The 22526-nt window shown below is 51.1% G+C and overlaps 1 protein-coding gene across 7 annotated transcripts in view; it reads left to right on the forward strand.

Moving 5' to 3' along the window:
• The first annotated feature begins 3792 nt into the window (after nt 1–3792).
• Nucleotides 3793–22526, forward strand: part of LRP8 (LDL receptor related protein 8) — a 114225-nt gene continuing 95491 nt past the window's right edge. For all 7 annotated transcript variants that reach the window (XM_074221389.1, XM_074221390.1, XM_074221391.1 and 4 more), the window contains exons 1-2: nt 3793–3895; nt 5396–5515. In XM_074221389.1, coding sequence (XP_074077490.1) covers nt 3841–3895; nt 5396–5515 — 175 coding nt within the window. In that variant the 5' untranslated portion in view covers nt 3793–3840. The remainder of the gene's footprint in view (nt 3896–5395; nt 5516–22526) is intronic.

Below are 22526 nucleotides of genomic sequence, written 5' to 3' on the forward strand. Positions count from 1 at the left end.
TTTGAACCCAGGTCTCCCCCTCCAAGTTGGTTGTGCTTTCAGCTTAACACGGAATCCAATGTTCTAGCCAAATGGAACCTTGGATGGTTGCCCCGATTCAGTTCATTCCAACCCAATTTAATTCAATTAGGCAAGCATTTATTTATTACCTAATATATACCCAAACACAGAGTTGAACTCCCCTCCCCCCCAAGTAGCGGCTCATCCCATTCCCTGGCCTAGCACATTCCCTACACGTCCTTTCACAGACCAGCTCAAACATTACTCCTGCGAGGCACCTTCCCAGATTCCTCAGCCCACACTGGGTATTCCTTCCACAGAGCTCTTACTACATCCCAGATAGCCACTGGAGTGCCAGAGCTAGAAGGGACCCTGGAGACCATCGACTCCCAACTTGCTTATCTTAGAAAAGAGGAAACAGGGAATAGAAATAGCCCCATAAAGAATCATAGGCAAAGCAAGGACCAAAGCGGCCATCTCTTTAAATCCTTCATTGGTGGCAGCACCCTCACTGGTTCAGGAGCTGTGTGACCCTGGGTGAGTCACAGCGGCTCAGTTTCCTGATCTATAAATTAGGAATAAGAATAGTACCTACCTTACAGGTAGACTATTGCCAAATCATGTCTAGATCACCCTCTATACCCATGATGTTACTTGTTATTTTTAATAGGAAATTCCTGTGAAGTGGCCCTAGAAAGGGCGAATCTCCCCAATTCATTTGTGAATATATTAGACGCTGATGTCAGGAATCTGGGGTGGTAGGGGAGGCAACATCTAACCATATTTATACAAAACATATACATGTGTGGGGAAGAACTCTGCTCAGGGCGGGAATGAGGAGTAGGGATGGCTAGAGGATGGTCAGGAAAGGGCAGCTGGGTGGCATGGTGGATGGATCACTGGCCTTGGAGTCAAGAGGACAGGAGTTCAAATCCAGCCTCAGACAAACAAGTCACTTAATCCTCATTGCCTCACATCTGGGGTCATTTCTAGCCCTGATTCCAATCTGGCCAGTGGACCCAGAAAGAAGGCTTTGAAGGAGAAAGTGAGGCTGGTGACTTAGCACAGCCCTCCTCACGCAAATCCAATTCATGTGCTTGCTATGGTCTCACCTCCCTGATGTCGTGGTCTTCTTCAAAAATGAAGGACAAACAAAGCATTGTTATAGAGAAGGGAACACTTGAGCTGAGCCTTGAAAGAAACAGGGATTCTGGGAGTTGGGGGTGAGGCAGGCCTGCTTTGCAGACATGGGGGCCCGCAGAGCAATGACCCCGAGGAAGATGTTCCCCTCCTCCCTTCAGAGACAGAATGGGGGGGGGCACTGGGCGGGGTGCCCATCTTTAGATTCTCTCCTCTTTATCTCCCTTGACGCTCTAGCTCCATCCTATGAGGTCAATAGGAAGAGATTAGTGTCTTTTTGTACAGAAAAGAATGGAAGCTCCTAGGCTGGGAACAATTTGCCCAAGGTTACTGGGAGATGAAACCGGGTTTAGTCAGAGCCCGACAGACATTCAGGGACAGTGGATTATCTTCCACCCACACAGGCCCTCTCTTTCCAATCTGAAAGGTCTTCCTTTGTCCTTTTGCTTTTCCTCCACCTCTCCTGTCTGTAGTCCTTGGGGTAGATGGTACCTACTTGGGGTCCTTTTCCCAGAATCCTCATCTTCCTTCAGGGTTTAGCTCGGTGTCTAGCTTCCTTCTCTTTCCTTTCTTTCCCCCCAGGGATCCCCCAGTCCTCACTTCTTCCCAGTTTCGCTCACATTAGACTTCTTTGCATCCCATGCTGTGGTACCTTAACTACGCCAGGGTGACTTAGGGCTTTATCCAAGGGTGCTGACGTAGTCCAAGGCCCAGTTTCCTCCTCTTGGCCATCCTTGCTTTCCCAATAGACCTGGACAGTTGTGATTCTACTGGGCGTCTTGAGACACAGCTGCAGTTGACCTCAGAATCCCAACCTGCGCAATACTGTTTTTGTGTCCCTGGGTGAGTCACTCACCTGGTAACAAGTGCCCTTGGACAGCCTTGACAGACTGGTGATTGCTGGAGTGCAGAGGGAATTTCCTTTGGAGATGAACTGCAGCTACCTCAAAATCTACCAGAATTCCTTTCAATAGCTCTGAGCTATGCTTGCCCAGCCACCCCGGACCCCTGGCAGGAGAATGCCAACTACTTGGGAGAAGAGACTTTTCCTTTCCTTTGATCACTGATCCCCAGCTCCAAGCCCAGCTTTCTGACATATGATAATGGGTAGGTGTGTGAATTACTGACTCAGTGCTGGGAAGGAATCTAAGGGCTGGCAAGGCCACTCCCCTCCTTTTCCAGAGAAGGAAGTAGAGGCCCAGAGTGGGGCAGGGGCTTGTCCAAGGTCACCCAGGTAATGTATGTCACAGATGGGATTTCCCCCAGGTCCCAGTTGGGAGTTATTTCCACAACTCTTCCCTGTACCCCTGTACCCCCCATTCTGCAAATGAAGAAACTAACTCTCCTCCTTTTCCCCAGTCCCTGGGGTGAGCTTCAAAAATCAGGTCTGGCTCCAAGATCAAAATTCTTTGTGTCACACTTCACTGTGTCCCCGACATATTTCTAGCAAGGACAGGGAGAATCATGGGAGGAGCCGTGGAAAGCATCAGAACTCAGGTTGTCCTATTCAAAGGCCATCTGTTGAAGCTCCCCCCCCAACATAGAGGACAAGTCAGTGATCATGCCACTCTGTACCCCCTCTGATCCTTACTCACTCACAGACAGCTCAATGGGGCCTGGAGTCCCATCCATCTGGCCTCTGACCCTCACTAGCAAGTCATTAACGCCTGTGTGCCTCAGTTTCCTTATCTGTAAAATGGAGGAGATCACAGGACCTACTTTCCAGGGCCAATGAAATAATATCTATAAAATATTTAGCATGGTATCAGCAAAAAGTAACCGTTATATAGATGTTAGTTTATTACCGCCACCACCACCACCACCACTACTACTACCATGTATTTGGAATCATTATCCTTAGGCTTCCCCAGAGGCCCAGGTGGGCCGAGAACCCAGCTCCCTCAGAAGAGAGGCGCAGCCTGGGCCCAGGCAGGCCAAGGAAAGGGGCCCAGCTAGGACAGGAAGGGGGCTGCTGTGGTTGGCCAGGGCCTGGGCAGGGCTCTAAGGAGAGTGAGGCTTAGCAGGGGTCAGCCATGGGGAAGACTAGGCTTGGGAAGACCTCGTGCAGGCTGGGCTGGCGGGGCTTGGGGATGGATGGGCAGGAGGGCAGTGATGCTGGAGGGCGCATCCCCGCCGCGCACGGTGCTGGCAGCTGGGCATCTGGCGCCAGCGGCCGCCCAGGATGCGGCCGAGTGAGGGGACGGACGAGGAGAGAAGGCGCAGCCCGCCCGGGGGCCGGGGCACCGGCCGTGCCCATTTCACAGAAAGTGGCGGGGCGGGGCGGGGCGGGGCGGGGGGCAGCAGCCGCGCTGTGCGCCCGCGCCCGGAGACGTGCGCGTCACGAGGAGGGGGGGCTGGCCAATGGCCGGGGGCCCGGGAGGGGGAGGGGAGGAACGTGCCCGGCGGGCCGGCCCCGCCCCTCCCCGTGCCCGGAGCGCCCCCTCCCCGGGGGCGGGGCCGCGCGCGCGTGGCGGGGGCGGGGGCGGCGCGGGGGGCCGGGGCCGGGCCCCGCCCGCGGGGAGGGGAGCGTCACGGAGGCCGCTTGAAATGCGGCGGAGCCGGAGCCGGAGCCGGAGCCGGAGCAGCCCGAGCCCGAGCAGCCCGAGCCCGGCCGGCTGAGGGGCGCCGCGGGGGACCCGGCCGGCGGAGGGGCGCCGCGGGGGACCCGGCCGGCGGAGGGGCGCCGCGGGGGGCCCGGCCATGGGGCGGCCCGCGCTGCTGCCGCTGCTGCTGCTGCTGCCGCTGCTGGCCCCAGGTGCGTGCCGCGGGGGCCTGCCATCGCGCACAAAGCCGGGGGGCCTCCACCCCAGCCGCAGGCCATTGTCCGATGGGGGCCGGGGCTCGAACGTCCCCCCGCTCCGTGGGGACGGGGGCTGGCGGGGAGGGCGGGGAGAGGCTTTAACTTTGTCCCTTTGGTCTTGGGGGGCTGGGGGGGCGGGCTTTCCCCCCGACGCTGTTCCTTTGGGATGGGGGTGCTGCTCCCGGGGACGGGGCCAGGAGGATGCGCGGGGAGGAGGCTCCCCGGCCTCCAGCCCCTTCTCGCTGGCCTGGCCCGAGGGGCTCATGTGCCCCCCCGATTGCGGGCCCCCCCTTCAGGACTAGGCTTGGGGGGGGGGCTGGGGGGCACCCAGAAACTTTGTCCCTCTTCCTGTCAAGCCCGGAGACGTCCCCGCTCTAATGTCTGCCCCTTCCGGACACACTGCCTCTAGGGACGGGGGGCAGGTGCCCAGGAGTGGGGGCTCGGGGGGAGAGATTGCTGGCCCTCCCCTCCCCTGGCACACCCTCCTCCCCCTCTTCTTGGCACCCCCTTCATTCTCGACTTGGGCGATGCCCCCCGCAACGGGAGCTTTAGGCGTGGGGCGATCACTTCACTTTCTCCCGCCTTCAGCCAGAGATGCCCACCCCTGGGTCCCTGCACCCCCCACAGCCCTGGCTCTGGAGAGGCGAGGGGGGCGTGTGCATTGCGGAGGGAATGGTTCTCTTAACTAAGCAACGTGCCCTAGCGCCCCCCCCCCCCCGCCATACATGAGATGGAGGGGGCACTTGCCGCCCCCTCCCTTCCTGGCGCCCGCAGTGAAGGCCCCGAGGCTGGCTGGGCCCCCCAGCGCCCGCTCCCCATCTCGGGCCAGGCAGCCTGTACCCCGGAAGAGGGAAGCCGAAAACTTTAGGGGGGAAGAGGGGCCCCACATCGTGCTTGGGGACGTCGGGCTGGTCTCTTACCCAGGGTTCCTGCTGCTTTTTCTTTCCCTGCTCTTCTCGGCATCCGTGCACGTGTGTGTTGGGGGGGGCAGGACCCCCAGACTGCGGGGAACCTCAGCCCTGGGCCCCAGCCCCCAGGCCAGGATGGGATGAGGAAGGGGGAGCTGCCGATGTTGCGGGGGGAGGGACGCTGCCCTCCTGGGCCGGCTGCTGTGGGGAGGGCGCCGTGTTGTGACCCTCCGTGGGCTCAGCGGCGCCTGGGGGGCTGCTGAGAAGAGGCCCCTCTCTTGCTGAGCCCCTCACCTATCCCCCCCCCCACGCCTTGCTTTTCACCACCTTTTGGTGACAGTTTGGGGACATAGATTGGGAAGGGCATCTCAGAGGAGGGGGGAAACTGAGTCAGGGACTCTGGGAGTTCGCCTAACTTCCACAGGAGGAGCCTGTAAGGCGAGCTTGCCATGCGCTTTGGGGGTGCCTGGGGCCGCCAGACAGGAGGCTGGGGGGCTGGGGGGGGCTCCGAGGCGCTGCTTCTCACCCCCTGCCCCGCCCCCCGCAGGGACCTCCAAGGAGTGCGAGGAGAACCAGTTCCAGTGCGGGAACAAGCGCTGCATCCCCTCGGTCTGGAGGTGTGACGAGGACAATGACTGCGTGGACAACAGCGACGAGGAGGACTGCCGTGAGTGCCCCCGCGCCCCCCGACACGGGGACCCGCCGGGCAGGGGCGCAGCCGCCGGGGGGGGGGGCCCGCGCCGGGGACGCCCGCCCAAGTGCCCTTCCTGCCCGGCAGAGTTGGCCGCGCCACGTGCTGGGGGGCCCAGGCCGGGCAGCGTGGGGCCGGCCCGCCGGGCGCCGTGCCCCTTCTGGCTTTTTTGTGAATGAATGGGGCCCCCCCTTCGGGCCCTGATTGGCTGGGCTCGCAACACCAGATAGGCCTCGTGGCCGGAGCGGCCAATCGGCGGCTCGGGGCCTGGCCGCTGTAGTATTAGGACCCGGGCCCGGCCCCCCCTCCTGTCAGTCCCGCCTCTCTGGGCCCCGCCCCTCCGTGGCCCCGCCCACCCGCCCCGCCCCCTGCGCGTTTCTGCCTAGTCACCTTTGGAGGGGCGAGGGGTCCCCGGGGTGAGCAGGAGGGAGGGGCCGGGGCGAGGCCTAGGTTCCTGGAAGCACCTGGGCCAGGGCCTGGGCTGTGGCAGCTTTCTATTGGCTCAGCTCCGAGTTGGCTGGCTGGGGAGGGCTCCCCAGGGTGCTGGGCGCATCCAGCCGGGCCTCCCCCGCGCATCCAGCCGGGCCTCGGGGCCTCTGGATCGGCTGCCTCTGCGCTGGGGTGTGGAGTGGAACAGCAGGGCCCCTGGGAGGCCTCCACGGGAGCCTGGGAAGGGCCCCTTCCGGTCCTATTTGGGCCCAGACTGCTCCCCTCTTCTATGGGAGCTGGGTTCTTGGACCGCCTGGGCCTCTGGGGAAGCCTAAGGACAATACTTTCAAATCCGGGCAATACACAGGGTCCCAAAAAAAACCCCTTAGAATGTAGGAGGCTGTGGGTCTTCCCAGGCCACCCCCCCATTCTCAGAATACTCTCCCTCCCCATCTGGGGGGTCCCTGGCTTTCTCTCCCCTAATCTGCTCATTCTAGACTCTCTCCTCAGTAGATTACTCCCAATTTCTCCTGCTTGCTGGGAGGGGTTGCATGGTCCCTCCCCCATTAGACTGGGAGGTCTCTGAGGAGGCGCCCCCTTCCTGCCCTTTTGGTATCCTCCCCATCTCTAGCACTGCGCCTCCCGGACTTGGGAATTCTTGTTGGCAGAACCAAACAGCCCCTGCCTGCAGGGAGCTTGGATTCTTTGGGGAGAGATGACTTCTCCCTGTATAATTATAGTTCTAATTAAATACCAGGTTGGGAGGGGGAGGGCTGGCTTCAGTGCTGGGAGGTTGGGGAATGTTCCGAATAGGCCTGAGAAGGTGGTGTGACAGCTGTGCTGCTTTTCAAAAGGAAGTGAGGCTGGAAGTGGATTTTTAGGAAGGCAGGGGAGAGCCCTTTTTAGTCAGTTTACCTGCCAGTAGCCAGTGAAGAGCAGCAAGGGAGGGATGGAGAATGAGGAAAGATAGCCCAGGGCTTGCCCCTCCACCTCCAAGGTCGAAGGTCTTTGTTCCTGGCCAGGGAAGGAGGCCTAGGTTGGGTCAGAACTCCTGGAGATCTATTGGGAGAGATGCTACAGATAAACCTGCTGCTCTCTTCTTGCTCTAAGTTCCAGAATAAGGCAGAGAAAAGAGCTGCTCAGACTCAGCAAGGACGTCCCAGGGGTCACCCAGTGAGGGCCTCTCCGATCCACTTCTCTGGGTGAGCTCACATCGGCAAACCTAAGAGCCTCTGCAAGCTGCCCAGGCTGAGAGACTGAGTCTAAGCCTAGAGGGATTCCTTTCCGCTCTCCCTCCTTCCCTCCCTCCCTCCCTCCTTCCCTCCTTCCTTTCTTCCCTCCTGGATCTCTGAGCCCAGGGTCAGCAAGCTCCGAGTTCAATCCCAGCTTCAGACACTGAACAGTTAAGTGCCCCTGAGCTTCAGTTTCCTCAGTTGTAAAATGGAGGGGAATAGTAACACCTGCCTTCAGAGTTGTGACGATGAAGGAGATAGTTTTGTAAAACACTCTGTGGCCCTTAAAACTTCATGCAAATGCTATTATTTTTATTATTATCCCTCACTTAGAAGGTAGAATTTGAGCCAAACTTTAGTCATCTAGAGATCTGTTCCAGATATGGGAGATGGAATGTGTTGGGATGGATCAAGGGAAGCAAAGAGGCTCAGTGGGATGGAAACGTGGTCTCTACGAGGCAAGTCAGATTGTCAGAGCTCTTGGATATGGGACCAAAGCTCCATTCTAAGATTCTCTAATCAAACACACATGGTGGGGTCTCTGCTTTCCTCACACTAGGCCTCAGTTTCTCATTCTGTAAAAGGAGGAGATTAGACTAGAGGCTGTCAAAGATCCATTTCAGCTCTGCCATTCTTTGGTTCTGTTTTGATCTTTGGTTATCTGTGGAGAGAAAGAGGTCGTGTGATGTGATGGTTAGTATCTGGTCCAAGAAGCAGAAGCTTCACTCCCCTACCTAGCCATGTTCTAACTGTATCACTTTGGGTGAGTCACTCTCCCTCTACAAACCTCAGGGTCTTTACCTGTACTGAGGAGGAATAGGACTCCAAAGGACTTTTGCCACTCTGAAGTGGTGATCTAAGCATTCTAAGTTATATGAGTAAGAGAGGGCCAGTCCGGCTTCCTCCGCCCACCTCTCAGAGCTTTGCAAGTAGTATCTCACCATGGAAATGCAGGGGGCTTGCTGTGAGGGGAGGATCTGGGAGGCCTGGGAAGAAATCAGGGGTGAGAGGCCCATGTAGGATTGTGTGCCCCTCATCACAGCGGGCTCCTGGCCTGGAAGGGCCCAGTGTGGGGTGAGAGCTGTCAAGGGGAGCTAGAAAGGAGGGGGACAGTGAAAAAGGCCTCTGTTCAGCTCCAGTCCTGGGTGGGGGAGAACAAGGCTCCATCTGAGTTCAGGAAAGGACCCACCCGCCGGGCCAGGACAATCATCACTGAGAGCTAGCAGTTCACACAGGGAAGTCACTAAGCCAGTGGGTTGGGGCTAGCAGCAGGAGACCAGACTACTTCTCTGTCGGGGGTGGGGGGGCTCCCCATCATGGCCTGGCTATCCTCCCTGATCTGATCCCCACTGGACTCGCATAGGCCTTGCCCAAGCTGAATCTTTAACTCCCCTCCTCCCTGGCTGGGTCCTGCCTAGCCTGTCTATCCTTACTGCATCCCTGCCCACTCCCCCATTACCCCAGGGCCCAGGCAGAAGGATCAGAATGAGAAGCAGCATCACGTTATGGTAGGAGGCCAAGGTGAAACCCAGCCTCTCTCTGCTCCCACTGACTGGCTTGTTGTATGTTTCTGTGGCTAGGAAAATACGTCCCCTGCTGACCAACCTTCTGGTGATGGCCTGCCCACACTTAGCAAGAATGCTTTTTGAATGACAGTTAGGTGGGACCTGCCGATCTGGCATCATCTGGGAGGGCCTCGGTTATCTGTGTACCACTGAAACAATGGAGCATTTGAGAGGAACATGGTCGAAATGATAACATGATTGGTTTTTCTGTCCTGCAAAGTCCTTTCCTAGGACTTGATGATCTCTGATCTTTGAAACTCAACTCGGAAGAAGGCAGGGCAGCCGAAATTGAAACCCAGAGGCAGTTGGATTTGCTAAAGGTCTAACAACTGACACAGACTTGGGAGGAATAGGAGTTGTGGTCCCTGTCCACAGGCAGCTTCCAGTCAAGAATGGACACTCGGGCTGCTAGGTGGCTCAGTGGATAGAGCACAGGCCCTGGAGTCAGGAGTACCTGAGTTCAAATCCAGTCTCAGACACTTAATAATTACCTAGCTGTGTGGCCTTGGCAAGCTACTTAACCCCATTTGCCTTGCAAAAACCTTAAAAAAAAAAAAGAGTGGACACTCACAGATTCCTTTGGGGGCTGTGTGATTAGTGGAAAGATTGATTGGGAAGATGTATAGCAGACCCAGTGTCTGCTAAACCTCCCTGTCCCCTCCTCCCTTCCCAGATGACCCAGCTTGAGACTGACTGCCTGGCCAGCCCTCAGTAGAACCTAAGTCTAGGAATGGTGTAGGAGGTGGGTGGGGGCAGCTTTGGGATGGGGTTGAGGGGAGGGACGGCAGCCCCTCCTGTCCTGCTTGGAAAGCATTTCAAAGCTCCGGAAGAGGCCTAGAAGCCACAGGCTGGAGCAAAGGAAGCTGAGCCAGGGCCAGGTCAGATGTAGGGCTCCACAAAGCTGCCTCCTGGCTCCCGAGTCAGCAGGTGGTGGTGTGAGTGTGAGTGTGTGTGTGTGTGGGGGGGGCAGAATGAAAGAGAGTATGTGTGTGTGTATGATGTGTGAGAGTATGTATGTATATATGTATATGAGAGTCTGAATGTGTGTGTTGTATGTGTGTGTGGGGCAGAATGAGAGAGTATGTATATGTATATGATTGTGAGAGTATGTATGTATGTATATATGTATATGAGAGTCTGAATGTGTGTGTTGTATGTGTGTGGGGGCAGAATGAGAGAGTCTGTATGTGTGTATGTGTGAGTGTATGTATATGAGAGTCTGAATGTGTGTGTTGTGCATGTGGGGGGGCAGAATGAGAGAGTATGCGTGTGTGTATGATGTGTGAGAGTATGTATGTATATGACAGTCTGAATGTGTGTGTGTGTGTGTGTGTGTGTGTGTGTGTGTGTGTGTGTGTGTGTTCCTTCTATACCCTCTGAGGCTGAGCCACATTAAGGGGCCTCTGCTTGTCCAAAGGTCCTCCTGGGTGTCCTATCCTTCCATTAGCATCAAGGCTCAGGCTGTTTCCTGGTCTTTAGGCAGCTGGTGATACAGAGAAGAAAACTCTGGGCTTCCAGTCTGTAAGATCTGAGTTCAAATCCAGTCTCAAACACTTACTGATTGTGTGAGCCTGGGCAAGGCACTTAACCCTAATTGCCTTTAACAGGGAACAAAAAAGGGAGCTCTCTGGGTAAACTGAGCAAAATCACTTGTCTTTGAACCTCGTTTTCTTCTTCTAAAATGAAGGGGGCTCCAGTAGCTGATTTCAGTTCTCCAAGCACCTTCTGTATGGAGGGCCTCTTGGCCCTGACTGGGGGTGTGGAGGAAGACAGCCGGACAGCTTTGTCCTGGACCTCGGCAAGGCAGGCCGACTAGCATTGGTCTCCGGTCCTGTGAAGAGGCACCAGACGGTCCCTGCTGTCCCTGGCAGCTCCTGGTCCAACAGCTGCCCGGCTCATCCAAATAACTTGGAGCCAGTCACAACAGGAAGGCCTTGCCTGGGAGGGCATGGCAAAGGCTTCTGGAAGAAGATGGGATTTTAGCTGGATCTTGAAGGAAGCAGGAAAGTGGGGAAGCAAGTAGGGGCAGGGGGCGATGGGGGGAGAACATTCCTCTGAGTTATCTCAGTGGGAGTAGAGATGGGGATACCCACTGGGAACCAATTTTCTCCCCAGCTCATAAACCCCCAGAGAATAGAGGAGGTGAGGCCTGGCACAGGAAGAACAGGACTGCTCCAGTAAGGATGCTGAGAGCTTCCTGAAGGGTTGTGGAGACTGGCTTCAGATGAGGAGGAAGGAGGGAGAAGGAAGAGGAGGAGGAGGAGGAGGGGCAGGAAGTCACCAGGTGCAGGTGTCCTTTCCATCCCTAGCATTCTCTACTCCAAGGTTCCTTTCACCTCTGACACTGACATTCTAGGCTTAAAGGACCCTGACAGTCTGTGTTCTAAGGGTATTTCTACTTCCGATGTCCCATGTTCTAACATTCTATGCTTAATGGACCCTCTCAGTCTCTGTTCTCTGCTCTAAAGCCTACTTTTCAGATATCCCTGTCTTGGTTGGGCAGACTTAGTGCATTCTGGCCGTCCTTGGCCCTCATTCCAGGGCGTTAGTTGGAATGTCTTGCTGAGTCCAGGAGATAATTCACTTGGTTTTATTGGAGGATGGTTGACTTTGTTTTCATTAGTGTCTGCCTTTATTTCCTCAGCCTTCACACCTCCCACCCATCTCTAGCTCCTCTCCTGCCAAGCTCTAATAGCAGAGATACACATGGAGAAAGACAGAGACAGAGATAAAGAGGAGAGAACGGGGGAGAGAGATTGAAAGAGGATGGGACAGGAGAGGGAGGGAGTGTGAGGGAGGCCCTGGTCTCTCTGGCTAGACCATCATTAGGGCAGAGGCCAGACCAGACTGCGGAACATGGCCAGCCTGCTGTGCTGGGTCCTCATATATAATTAAAACCCATCTACACATACCGCAGGAAATGAACCTTCAGAGCAGGAGGATGCCTTGGCCTTGGGCCACCTGCTCCCATCCCTCCCTTTTAAAAATATCTCTGTGTATGTGTGTGCTCTTGAGCTTTGCCCAGGAGGCAACTTATAGGACCAAAAGGTTTAAAGCTGAAAAGGACCTTAGAGGTTATGAAATCCACCCCCATCGCCTTTTATAGAGGAGACAGGGAAATTGAGGCCCAGAGGAAAATGAACCCCTCAAGGTCACTCAGCTTCTAAGAACCAGCAGTGAGACTAGAACCTAGTTCTAGAACTGCATCCTGGGGCATATAGCAGGGCCCCCAGCGGGGAATGATGAGTCTCTGACTTTGGGGAACATGTTTTGATTTCAGATGTGACTGTAAGGAGGTGAACCCCAGAACATAGCTTAGGAATAAAAAGATGGGAATCCTGTCTCTGATCTGGGTGACCTTGGGAGCATCATTTTCCTTCTTGGCCTCAGTTTCTTCCATGTAATATGGGGGCTGGTCTAGGTATGGCCTACATAGCCTTTTCTAGTTCTAATAACCAGCTTTTCTGAGTGTGAGAATAGAAGATGAGTGGTTCTGGAAAATTCCTTAAGCCTTGGCTGATAAAGTTTAGACTTCAGAAAAGACTTTGGGTAGGACTGCTTTGGAACTGAGTCTGAATTAAAAAAAAATCTGACCACTTGATTTCCATTAAATAGTTTTCCTTTATGATCCCATGAACCATATTTTATTAATCAAGAAAAGGGGCACCTGGCCCGTGACCCAACCCCTGCCTCAGAGACTCTGCCACACTCATGAGGAAGGACCATGCCATTGTGGAAAGAATGGTAGTCTTGTCATCATCAGGACTCTGACCTTGCCTTTCCCAACCTAGCTCTCTAAGCTTCCCTTTCCCCCCTCTGTGAAATGGGGTTAATGTTGTCTCCCCCCATTGGCAATCTGCAAAGGTAGGTGGTGCAAAGTGCTTTGGCAGTTTTAAAACTGTAGAGTGTGGAGATTTGTTTCAATTCTTGGAACTGGGAAATCAGCAGTGATTTAGCCTGGGGCTGCCCCCCTTGTTTCTTGGGAAATGAAGGGTCTCCTCTCTGGCACCTTTTTTCTCCTCCAGGCTCCTTCAGGCACTGTCCTTCCTCCTTCCTCCTTCCTCTTCCTCCAAATCCTCTGAGCCTTGAGATACCAAGTGTGGCTTCCCCAAGGTCATAAAGACAGTGTTCCATAATTAGGTTTGGAGCTGAGCTCTGCCGCCTTCAGATCCAGAATACTTTCCATGATCTTCTCTTATTTTGAAGTCTGCCCACCTGCCTGGCCAGGGATCACTCAGCTCCAGCTGAGAGGGAGAAAAGGGCCCTCCCAGCCTAGTGCTCTGCGTATTCAAAGTCTGCAGGCTATGGGGTGGGGGGGGGAGGCTGGGCCATCTTGGGGTGCTTAGTAAGTAGAGATTATCAGCTGAATGACCTAGAGGCCATCTCACCCAGCTTCCTCATTTTATAGAAGACAGAACAGATCTACAAAAGGGACATGACTTGTCCAAGGTCACACAGATCTGGCATTTGACTCTTAGCCAGTTCTTTGGTTACAGGAAGGCTTCTTTGATTTTCCTCTCTGTGCCTCCCTTTGGGGTTCTTTTTTTCTTTTGTTTACCTCTTTCTGGGGAACTTAAGAAAGTTTTGCTGTATATTCCAGTTATTTTATCCCCCAATTGACCAGCAACTCCTTGGATCTCTCACAGACCCAGAAAGTAAGCAGCTCTGGATTGGGACTCTGGGGCCCAGGGATTCCTACCTCTTCATTTTGCAGATGAGGAAACTGTGTCTTAGGGGGATGAAATGATTTCCTCGAAGTCATGTTATGTAGTAAATATCCATGGCAGGATCTGAACCCAGGTCCCCTGACTCCAATGCCAATGCTTTTTTTCATTCCACTATCTTAAAGAAGGGATTCTTATATTCATACCTGCTGGAACAAATGAGCTCTGAGGTCCCTTTTCTCTGGGTGCAAATCTTTGCTCTGCCTGCGTGACTGTAGACCAGTCATTTAACCATTCTTGGTCTTCATTTTTCCCCCCTCTGGGAAAATGTGAAGTGGGGTTGGTCTGGTTGACTGTTCACGTCCTGTGCAGTTCAAAATCTAGGACTGTCTGTTATCCAGAGCCGAGCTCTGTGTACACATTAGACCCTTAATAAGCTGAATTAAATTGAGCTGCTAGTGCAAGAGGGAGGTCTGGAATGGATAAAAGTGCACAGGCCCTGGAGAGAGGTGGTCATTCACTAGTGGGCACGTGTGCCTGTGGCCTGAATGAGGGTCCTCCCAACTATCAGAGGGACAGATGAAGGCAAGAGGGCTGCTCACAGTCTGATTTTTTAGTAACCCAGTTTCTGGACTAAGCCCTGATTTTCCCTGAGACCTGGCCTGGTTTCTTTCAGGTCCCCAGTGGGGCCTGGGTGAAGAGAACCTTTTGAGAGGTCTTTCTGGCTGGTCCTGTATCTTCCCCCACCTTGTTCTCTGTTCTCTCCCTGGGCTGTTTCTCAGAGGGAGTCTTCACTTAGATGGGGAGGGCTGACTGGTCAGCTTCTGGCCCTGTGTCCTGAATCACTGAAGTTCCCCTTCTCAACCAATCAAGTGGCCGATTTATCACCCAGGCCATCTTGCTTGTTCATCACCAGCTCTGTGGTGCTGGAATGATGTATGTATGTGCAAGAGGCAGGGGGGCCATTGGGAAAGAGGGCAGAGCAGTAGGCAGAGACCAGGGAGGAGAGAGGCAAGGAGGTGAAGGATGGTGGTTTTTATGATTCATTTTTTTTTAGGTTTTTGCAAGCTTGCCCAAGGCCACACAGCTAGTTAATTATTAAGTGTCTGAGGTTGGATTTGAACTCAGGTACTCCTGACTCCAGGGCCAATGCTCTATCTACTACCTAGCCACCACTATAATTCATTTTCAAATGAATTTTTATCTCTCTTTTATTTTTACATCACCTACATTTCTCCCCATATCTCTTCCCATTATCTATGTTCCAAACTCATCATCCTCCAATTCTGCAGAGAAGCAAAGGGGGCATCCCCTTGTCTATCTCTTCCTTAGGGCCAGCGTTGGTCATTATAATTTCTGGGCCTTTGGTTTCATTGTTATTTTCAGTCCCATTGATTCGGTTGGCATCATCTGCTCTTTTGTTTTCTTTGCTCTGTGGACCTCAATTTGCGTCACTACCTATGAGTTTCCCCATGTTCCTTTTGTATTTATCATATTCATTGTTTCTTAGCAGTCTGGTGAGACACCATTACATTCATGTCCCTCATTTGTTTAGTCATTCTCCAATCCATGGGCAATCGACTGGGTTTCTAGTTCTTTGCTTCTACAAAAAGTGTTGTTATAAATATTTTGGTGTTTATGGGACCTTTCTTTTTAATCATTGATTCCCCTTGGGAGACATGCCTAGTGGTGGAATCTCGTGATCAAAGGGTCACATTCTTCATATAAATAGAAATTACTTTCTAAAGTGGTTGGAATGTTTTATAGCTCCAATAATGATGTATTAGTTTGCTTATATTTCCATAGCAATTGTTTATTCTTAGATGCTAGCAATGTATTGAAGACCTATGTGTTTTATATATATATATGTATATATATGTGTATATATATATACACATATATATACATATATATATATGTCTGCCAAAGTGGAAAGGACTTTCATTGGTGGACTCAAGCAGAGGGTGAATGGCCATTTGTTGAGGTTGCTGTAGGGTGGGAGGATTGAGTTATGGGGAAGCCTCTGAGATGTCTTCCATCCCAGATTTTGAGGTCCTCTTGGACCAGTTGCAAGAAGTATCCTTACAAAGTCCCCTGATCTTCCTGGTGTCTCGTCTCTCCCTGGCTCTCTTCTTGACAGCCCCTGGGTGCTAAGGATAATTAACCCAACTGGAGAGGGCTGGTCCATTTGCAGCCTAACCAATCATTGCCTAGAGCATCCTCCAACATTGTGGTTTTCTCAGCCCCAGGCTGTGTTCCTCAGGGAGCTCTGGGTGAGGCAGAGCTGGAGAGAGCTGCTATCTGCTCTCCAGGGACAGAGTGACTACATTGGGTTGAAATGGGAGGGGTAGATGGAGTGACTTTTTAAAAAAGAAGAAATAGAATTTGCTAATGTCAGCAGATACGATTTAAGATTATTTTTTAAGGAAACTGGAAGGAATGCAATTAAGTGAAATGGAAAGTTTTCTTCCCCTATCTGCTGTTGCAGGTTCAGCTACCCTCTTCTACTCCTCAGAGGGCAGGAAGCCCCAAGGTCTGCCTTGCTGCAACCTTCTGGGAAAGGAGGCTAAAGTTAGAACAAGAGGAGACTCCAGAGATCGGTGATCATCGGGACCTTGGAGAAGGGAAAGGGCAAACCCAGACAAGTGCAGGGAGTTGATGTCAGAAGCTAGATTTGAACACAGGTTCCCTGACTCCAAATTCAGTGTCTAGTGGTCCTGGGCTCATCCATTGGCCTTCAATGACAAACCTACTCTGGAGTTGGGAAGACCTGAGTTTGAATCCTGCCTCACATACTCATGAGTGATGGTAGGCCAATCTCAGACTCAGTTTCTTCATCCCTGTTAAAGAGGGAGATTAAGTACGCTGACCTTGCAGGATGGTTGTGAGGATGCAGGGAGCTGGAGGAGACAAATCTCTTGACAGGTCTCGTGAAGGCCCTTCCATGGTTGGCTATCTCTGTGGCTGTTGCTCCCACAGGAGTTTGGAGGGGAGATATCATGCTCATGAAATGCCACCAGGTCAGTGTGGTTAGGACATAGCCCATGGAAGACACTCTTGGGCAGCAGATGTGATCTGAGCAAGCCTGTCAGGACAAGAAGACGGAGGGATTCCTAGCTGATCCCAGAGGCAGTCGGGTCACAGAAGCTTGGTGAGCCAGGCAGTGATGTGGTTAGGTCTGTGCTTTAGGTGTAGCAGTTTGGGAGTAGTGTGGATGTGGGGTGTGTGTATGGGGTGGACTGGAATGGGGAGAGGCCCAAGTGGCCATCTAGGCCCCAGCTGATTCCCTGCTGTAAGATTGGAAGTTCTTCACGAGCTGGGGGTGAATGGTGGTGGCAGGGGGAGGAGCAGCTGTGGTAATAGCTCCGGCCTACCCAGAGATAGCTTTGTCCCTGATATTCGGCCGCTTTGCTACTTTCTGTGCTCCCTTCCCCACTGAGGCCAGGCAGAATAAGCCAGATTCCCATTCAGATACCTGAAACAACTGTTGAGTGTTTCTCCTTTCTGCATCCCCCAAGACTTCCGTGTGAGGACCTCTATTCAATGGTACCTTCCCCTTGAATGATAGGAGTTGAGGGGATGGGCAGGAGTCAGTAGTGTCTGAGATGGAGAGATGAACATGGGCAGTTGGCAGGCTTTGGCCTGGTAGGGGTGTGGATGGACAGATTCCTAGACCAGTGGGTAGCTGAACATTTCAGGTAGTGGGGGTGGGGCATGACACTTCTCTAGAGCTGCCCACCTGCCCTAGACCCAGGCCTTGTCTAGTCTGGCCTTAGAGTGGGGGGTTGGGGTGGCTGGTCCATTCAAATCAGGCAGCCATGTCCGTGAACAGAAAACTTGTCCAGAAGGATGAGACATCAGGGGGGTGTAGGTGGGTGGCCGAGGTGATGGACACCTCCAGACTAAGCAGTGGTATGGATGAGGACACTGTGGGGCCTCTCTGAGCTGATTGGTGGCTAGCTGCTGGCATGGAGATGGGAGGGGGGACAATGGATAGAAGGGGGAGTGAGAGTAAGGCAGAGTTGGGGGAGATTCCCTCATTGTGCAGATGAGGGAAAGACTGAGACCCAGAGAGGGAAGGAGATGTGTCTAAGATTCATTTACTAATGAGAATAAGGGAGCACGGACCAGACTCGGTCAGCAAGTATTTGTTAAGACCCAGGTACACCAGGCACTGTCATAGAGACTGGGGTTCCAAAGATTAAAGCAGAACCAGTCCTGTTCTCAGTGAACATTCTGTGTCCTAAGGCCCCTCCAGCTCTGACACTCCCTGTTCTAAGGCCCCTCCCAGCTCTGACATCCCCTATTCTCAGACCCCTCCCAGCTCTGACACCCCCTGTTCTAAGGCCCCTCCTAGCTCTGACATCCCCTGTTCTAAGGCCCCTCCCAGCTCTGACATCCCCAGTTCTAAGGGCCATCCCAGCTCTGACATTCCTTGTTCTCAGGTTCCTCCCAGCTCTGACACTTTCTGTTCTAAGGGTTTTCTCAGCTCTGACATTCTCCATACTTTTTTTTGTTTATAAATATGTATTTAATATTTTATTTTCCCTCAATTACATGTAAAAAGAATTTTTAAGGTTCATTTTTAAAAATTTTGAGTTCCGAATTGTCTTCCTCCCCCCTTGTTGGGAAGGCAGGCAGTTTGACATACGTTATACATGTGCAGTCATGCAAAACATTTCCATATTAGTCATGTTGTGAAAGAAAACAGACAAAAAAAGCACAGAGGAAAAAAGATATGCTGGTATCTGCATTCAGACTCTAGCCCTTTCTGTGGGGATGGATGACATTTTTTTCATCCTAAGTCCTTTAGAATTGCTATGGATCATTGTGTTGCTGGGAATAACTAAGTCATTCATAATTGATTTTTTTGTGACCATGTACAACGTTCTCCTAGTTCTGCTCATTTTACTTTGCATTAGTTCATGTAAATCTTTGTAGGTTTTTCCTGAAACCATCCTGCTTGTAATTATTATAATGGTGACATTCTCTGTTCTAATGGTTCTCTCAGCTCTGGCACTCCCTGTTCTAAGCTCCCTTGCAGTTCTAGTATTCTATGTTCTAAGGTCTCTTCCACTTCTGACATCCTGATTCTTTACCCTTTCCATCCCCATTTCCTTGTCCCTGGGGAGGGCTGTCAAGTTCAGCCAGTGGCTGTCTCTTTGCTCTGCTACCTCATCGAGCCTCAGAGATACTTTTGGGCATCTGACAGAATCACTAGTTATTCAATGTGGACACAGAGAAGACACTGTCGAGGGTCGCTTTGTCTCATTCTTCAAAGGACAGGAGTGAGTTCATGAGATCTCAGAGCCCAAGGAGCTTTCTGAGGTCATTATGTCAAACCCTTTGCTCAATTTGAGGCTCCCCCACACTCCCCAGATCAGGGGCAAGCTCATCTCAGAATTTCCGGAGTTATTGTCAGCTGAAAGATATGGGAGAAGGAAGAAGGGTCTGAGGACAGGCAGGACAAAGAGAAATCTGGCCCCAGATTTCCTAAGAAAGCAGAGAGTAGATTCCACAGACTCCAGGTCAATGGACCTGATGTATATTTCTATAACTAGTGAACACCTAGAAAGGGAAGCGACTTCCTCCAGAACAGGTAGTCCCAGCCTTACTTTATTTCCTTTATTCACTGGGTTATTAGACTGGTAGATAAGAGGAATGATAAATTTTATCTAGATTTTAAAAATTACTTAAAATCTCTCATTCTCATGGGGGATATTGACAAGTGTGGGCTAGGAAATAGTGTCCTTAAGGGGATTCTAGTTGAATAGTCATTAATAGTTTGGAAGGAGCTCTCACCTAGAGTACCCTCGGGATCAGTCTCTGGTCCTGTGCTACTTAATGCTCCTATCAGTGACTTGGATGGAGATGTGAATGGCCTACTCCTTAAGCTGCCTGATGATTCAAACTAAGAGGAGGGGGAGGAGGAGGAGGAGGAGGAGGAGGAGGAGGAGGAGGAAGGGTCTCTAATAGGGTAGATAATGCAATGAGAATTTGCCAGGCTGAAAGCTTGGGCTAAATGTAATAGAGAATGAATGAAAAGTTTTAAGTAAGTGTTCACAGAATTAGATTCAAAGTATAGAATGGAGAAAAGGCTGAATTTTCTCTGAAAAAGATCTAGGGGTCTTAATGGAGGATATGATGTAGTGGTCAAAACAGGCAAGTTGCATTTTAAGATGTATGATGCCCAAGACTAGGGAGTGATGGTAGAACCTCTGTCTCCCACCCTGGTCAAAGCAGAGGGTATTATTGTGGTCTGTCTTAGGAAGGGCAGTGCTCAGAGGAGGACAGCTGGCCTAGAGAAGGACCTGGAACCCTTGCTGTATGACGATCAGTGAAGAAAACAAGGATATCTAGCTGGGAGAGAAGGCCCAGGCAGGATGTGAGAGGAGGCTTGTTCTGCCCAGCCCATAGGGTAGAAGCTGCAAAGAGACCAACTGAGGCTTGAGGTCCCTAAAGACTTCCCAACAATTAGAGTTGCCCTAAGAATAGAGTGTTGTAGAGAAAGTCCTAGCTAGTAGTGGTAGAAGGAATTGCCTCAAAAGGGCTATGGAGGGGCTGGAGATGGGAGAAAATTTGGAACTTAAAAAAGAAATTAAAGCTAAATAAAAGTTAAACAAGGAAAAAAAATTAGAAATTGCAGATCTGATCCAAAAAGGTTGTCTTTTTATTAGAGAGGACTGACATCCAAGCCAGGAAGATGCAGGTTTGACTTCTGCCCTGTCCTGGCTGGATGACATTGACCACATGTTGTCACCTCTCTGTGTTGCCCCATGTTGCCCAGATGGTACCTTTCTCAATTTCTAGAAGGAGTTTCTTCACCTTGGAGGAACCAACCTCACCCATTTCTGTGAAATCATATGTCCAACCTATTCATTTTCCCCACATTATTCCTGGTAATTTTGTAAGTCCAGAAGTGTTTGGTCAGTGTAGGATGTGGTTCAGATATTATCTCCAGATCAGGTTTTATATTTAATTGAAATTTTTTCTTAATTACATGTAAACAAATTTTTAGCATTTGTTTTTTATAATTTTGAGTTCTAAATTCCCCTTCCTCCTCCCCATTGAGTAGTCATGTGATTTGATATGGATTATACATGTGCTGTCATGTGTATGGACATGGACATATTAGGCCTGTTACAAGATAAAGCATAGACCGAAAACCTAAGAACAATAAATTTTAAAAGTGCACTACGATTTGCCTGCAGACTCCACTAATTCCTTCTCTGGAAGCAGATAGCATTTTTCATCCTGAGTGCTTTGGAATTGTCTTGGATCATTGCATTGCTGAGAATAGCAAAGTTTTGTTTTGTTTTAGTTTTTGGGTAGAAATAGAATCAAAATTTGAGACTTGGAAGAGATCTCAGTAGGTGTGTGGTTCAGCTGATTCTTGAGAAGGATCTCTAGTAAAAAGATCCTTGGCAAGTGGTCTTGCAGCCTCTGCTTGAAGACCTCTGAGGAGGGAAAGCCTAGGCCCTCTCCTCGTGTTCCATTATATGCTAGAACACGTCTTTGTTTTTACATCACATTTATTTGTGCTTCTTTCCAGCCTTGGGCCTTCCTTTGGAGCAGAGGATACAAGGAGATAGTATTTATTAAAAACTTAAAATGAGCCAAGTACTAAAATGGCCACGGTCCTCAAGGAGTTTCTAGTGGGGAAAGGGGATAGACAAAAAAGGACCTGAAAAAAGTAGATAGGATTGGGGGTGGCAGTACCTGATATGGAGACTGAGGTTTTAAAGTTTGGAAAGTTAGTAGAACTGTTTGGCCAGCATGGCCCCCTCTACAAAATGGGGGCCTTAGGATAAAATTGCCAGTGAGAAAAGATGGTGGGTCTGGTGGAGAAATATTCCAGAGAAAGAAATGGATACAGAGATGTTCGGATATTCCTGGGTGAGGAAATCTCAGTTATTGAGTTTTCAGGATGAGAAAGAAGTAGAGGCATAGTTTTAAGTCTGCTATGTCAGGTCCACAGCTGGGAAGGGAATGGAGGCCGCTTGGCCTGGGTCCCTCTACAAGTTGGAGGAACTTACCAATGGGAGAAGGGGTCAGGCCTGGTGGAGGGGGAAAAAAGCTAGAGTTAAGCAAGGAAGAGATCATATCAGCCATATTGGCAGTCTTTGATAGCCGTAGACCCCCACTTTTCTACTAAAGGAGGCTCCTCATTTTCTCTCTCCTGGGTCTCAGGCTGGTTATTATAGTTACATTTGTTTTGCTCTTTCTGTTTCTCCTGCTGGAGTTCTCTGCATTGCTTTCCTGATTCTCTTTCCTCATACTGAATTGGTTCAGGTGCCAGACTGTATTTTTCTTTTTTTTATGGAAGTGTAGAAGTTGATGTATGGATTATATTTAGGCATCAGCAGGGCCTACAGATTGGTCTTTCAGTATGGGTGTTTTGGGGAGGTCGTCCTCATTAGGGCCGTGGGCTTTGGAAGAATAAACTGCTAACACATCCGTGGGGGAAAAAGATGCCCCCAAAACCAAACCACATTCCCTGATTGTGTCTTCTGTCTTTTCTTGTAAATTCTAATCTTAGGCTCCTTGAGTAGGGCAAGACTGTAAAGGTCTGTTTGGTATTTTTATTAAGTGACTTGGCTAAGAACAAAAATGGCAGACTTATTCAAGCTGCATATGAGGCAATGTTGGGAAGGGAAGGTCATTTGAGATGGTTTGGTTGGTTGGTTGTCCTTCATTCTTGAAGAGAACCAAAATGACTACATTATGTTGGAGTCAAAATACAGTGTGTCTGATTGTGGCTGATCAGACCAATATTAATTTGGGAGGCTCTACTGTAGGTTGGCACCAAAAAGGTCTTGTGATCATTTGGTATGGAGATATCACTATTTAAGCTTGCTCCTTCAGTGACAGAATCAGATCCAAAGAGATCTGGGCAGGTTGGGATGATGGACTGGACTGAATCAAGTGAAATTGAATGGGAAAAGATTCTGGGTTCTCTGGAGCCTTTCACAAGATGAGTTGAGCAGATATGGAAGGAATGGAAGAAACACCTCTCAACAGCCCTTCTAGGTAGGTGCTGTCATGATCTCCCTTTTTAAAGTTGAGGAAACTTGAAACAAACAACTGAAGTCACTTG

This window comes from Macrotis lagotis, chromosome 2 (assembly GCF_037893015.1).
Source record: "Macrotis lagotis isolate mMagLag1 chromosome 2, bilby.v1.9.chrom.fasta, whole genome shotgun sequence".
Classification (NCBI taxonomy): domain Eukaryota; kingdom Metazoa; phylum Chordata; class Mammalia; order Peramelemorphia; family Peramelidae; genus Macrotis; species Macrotis lagotis.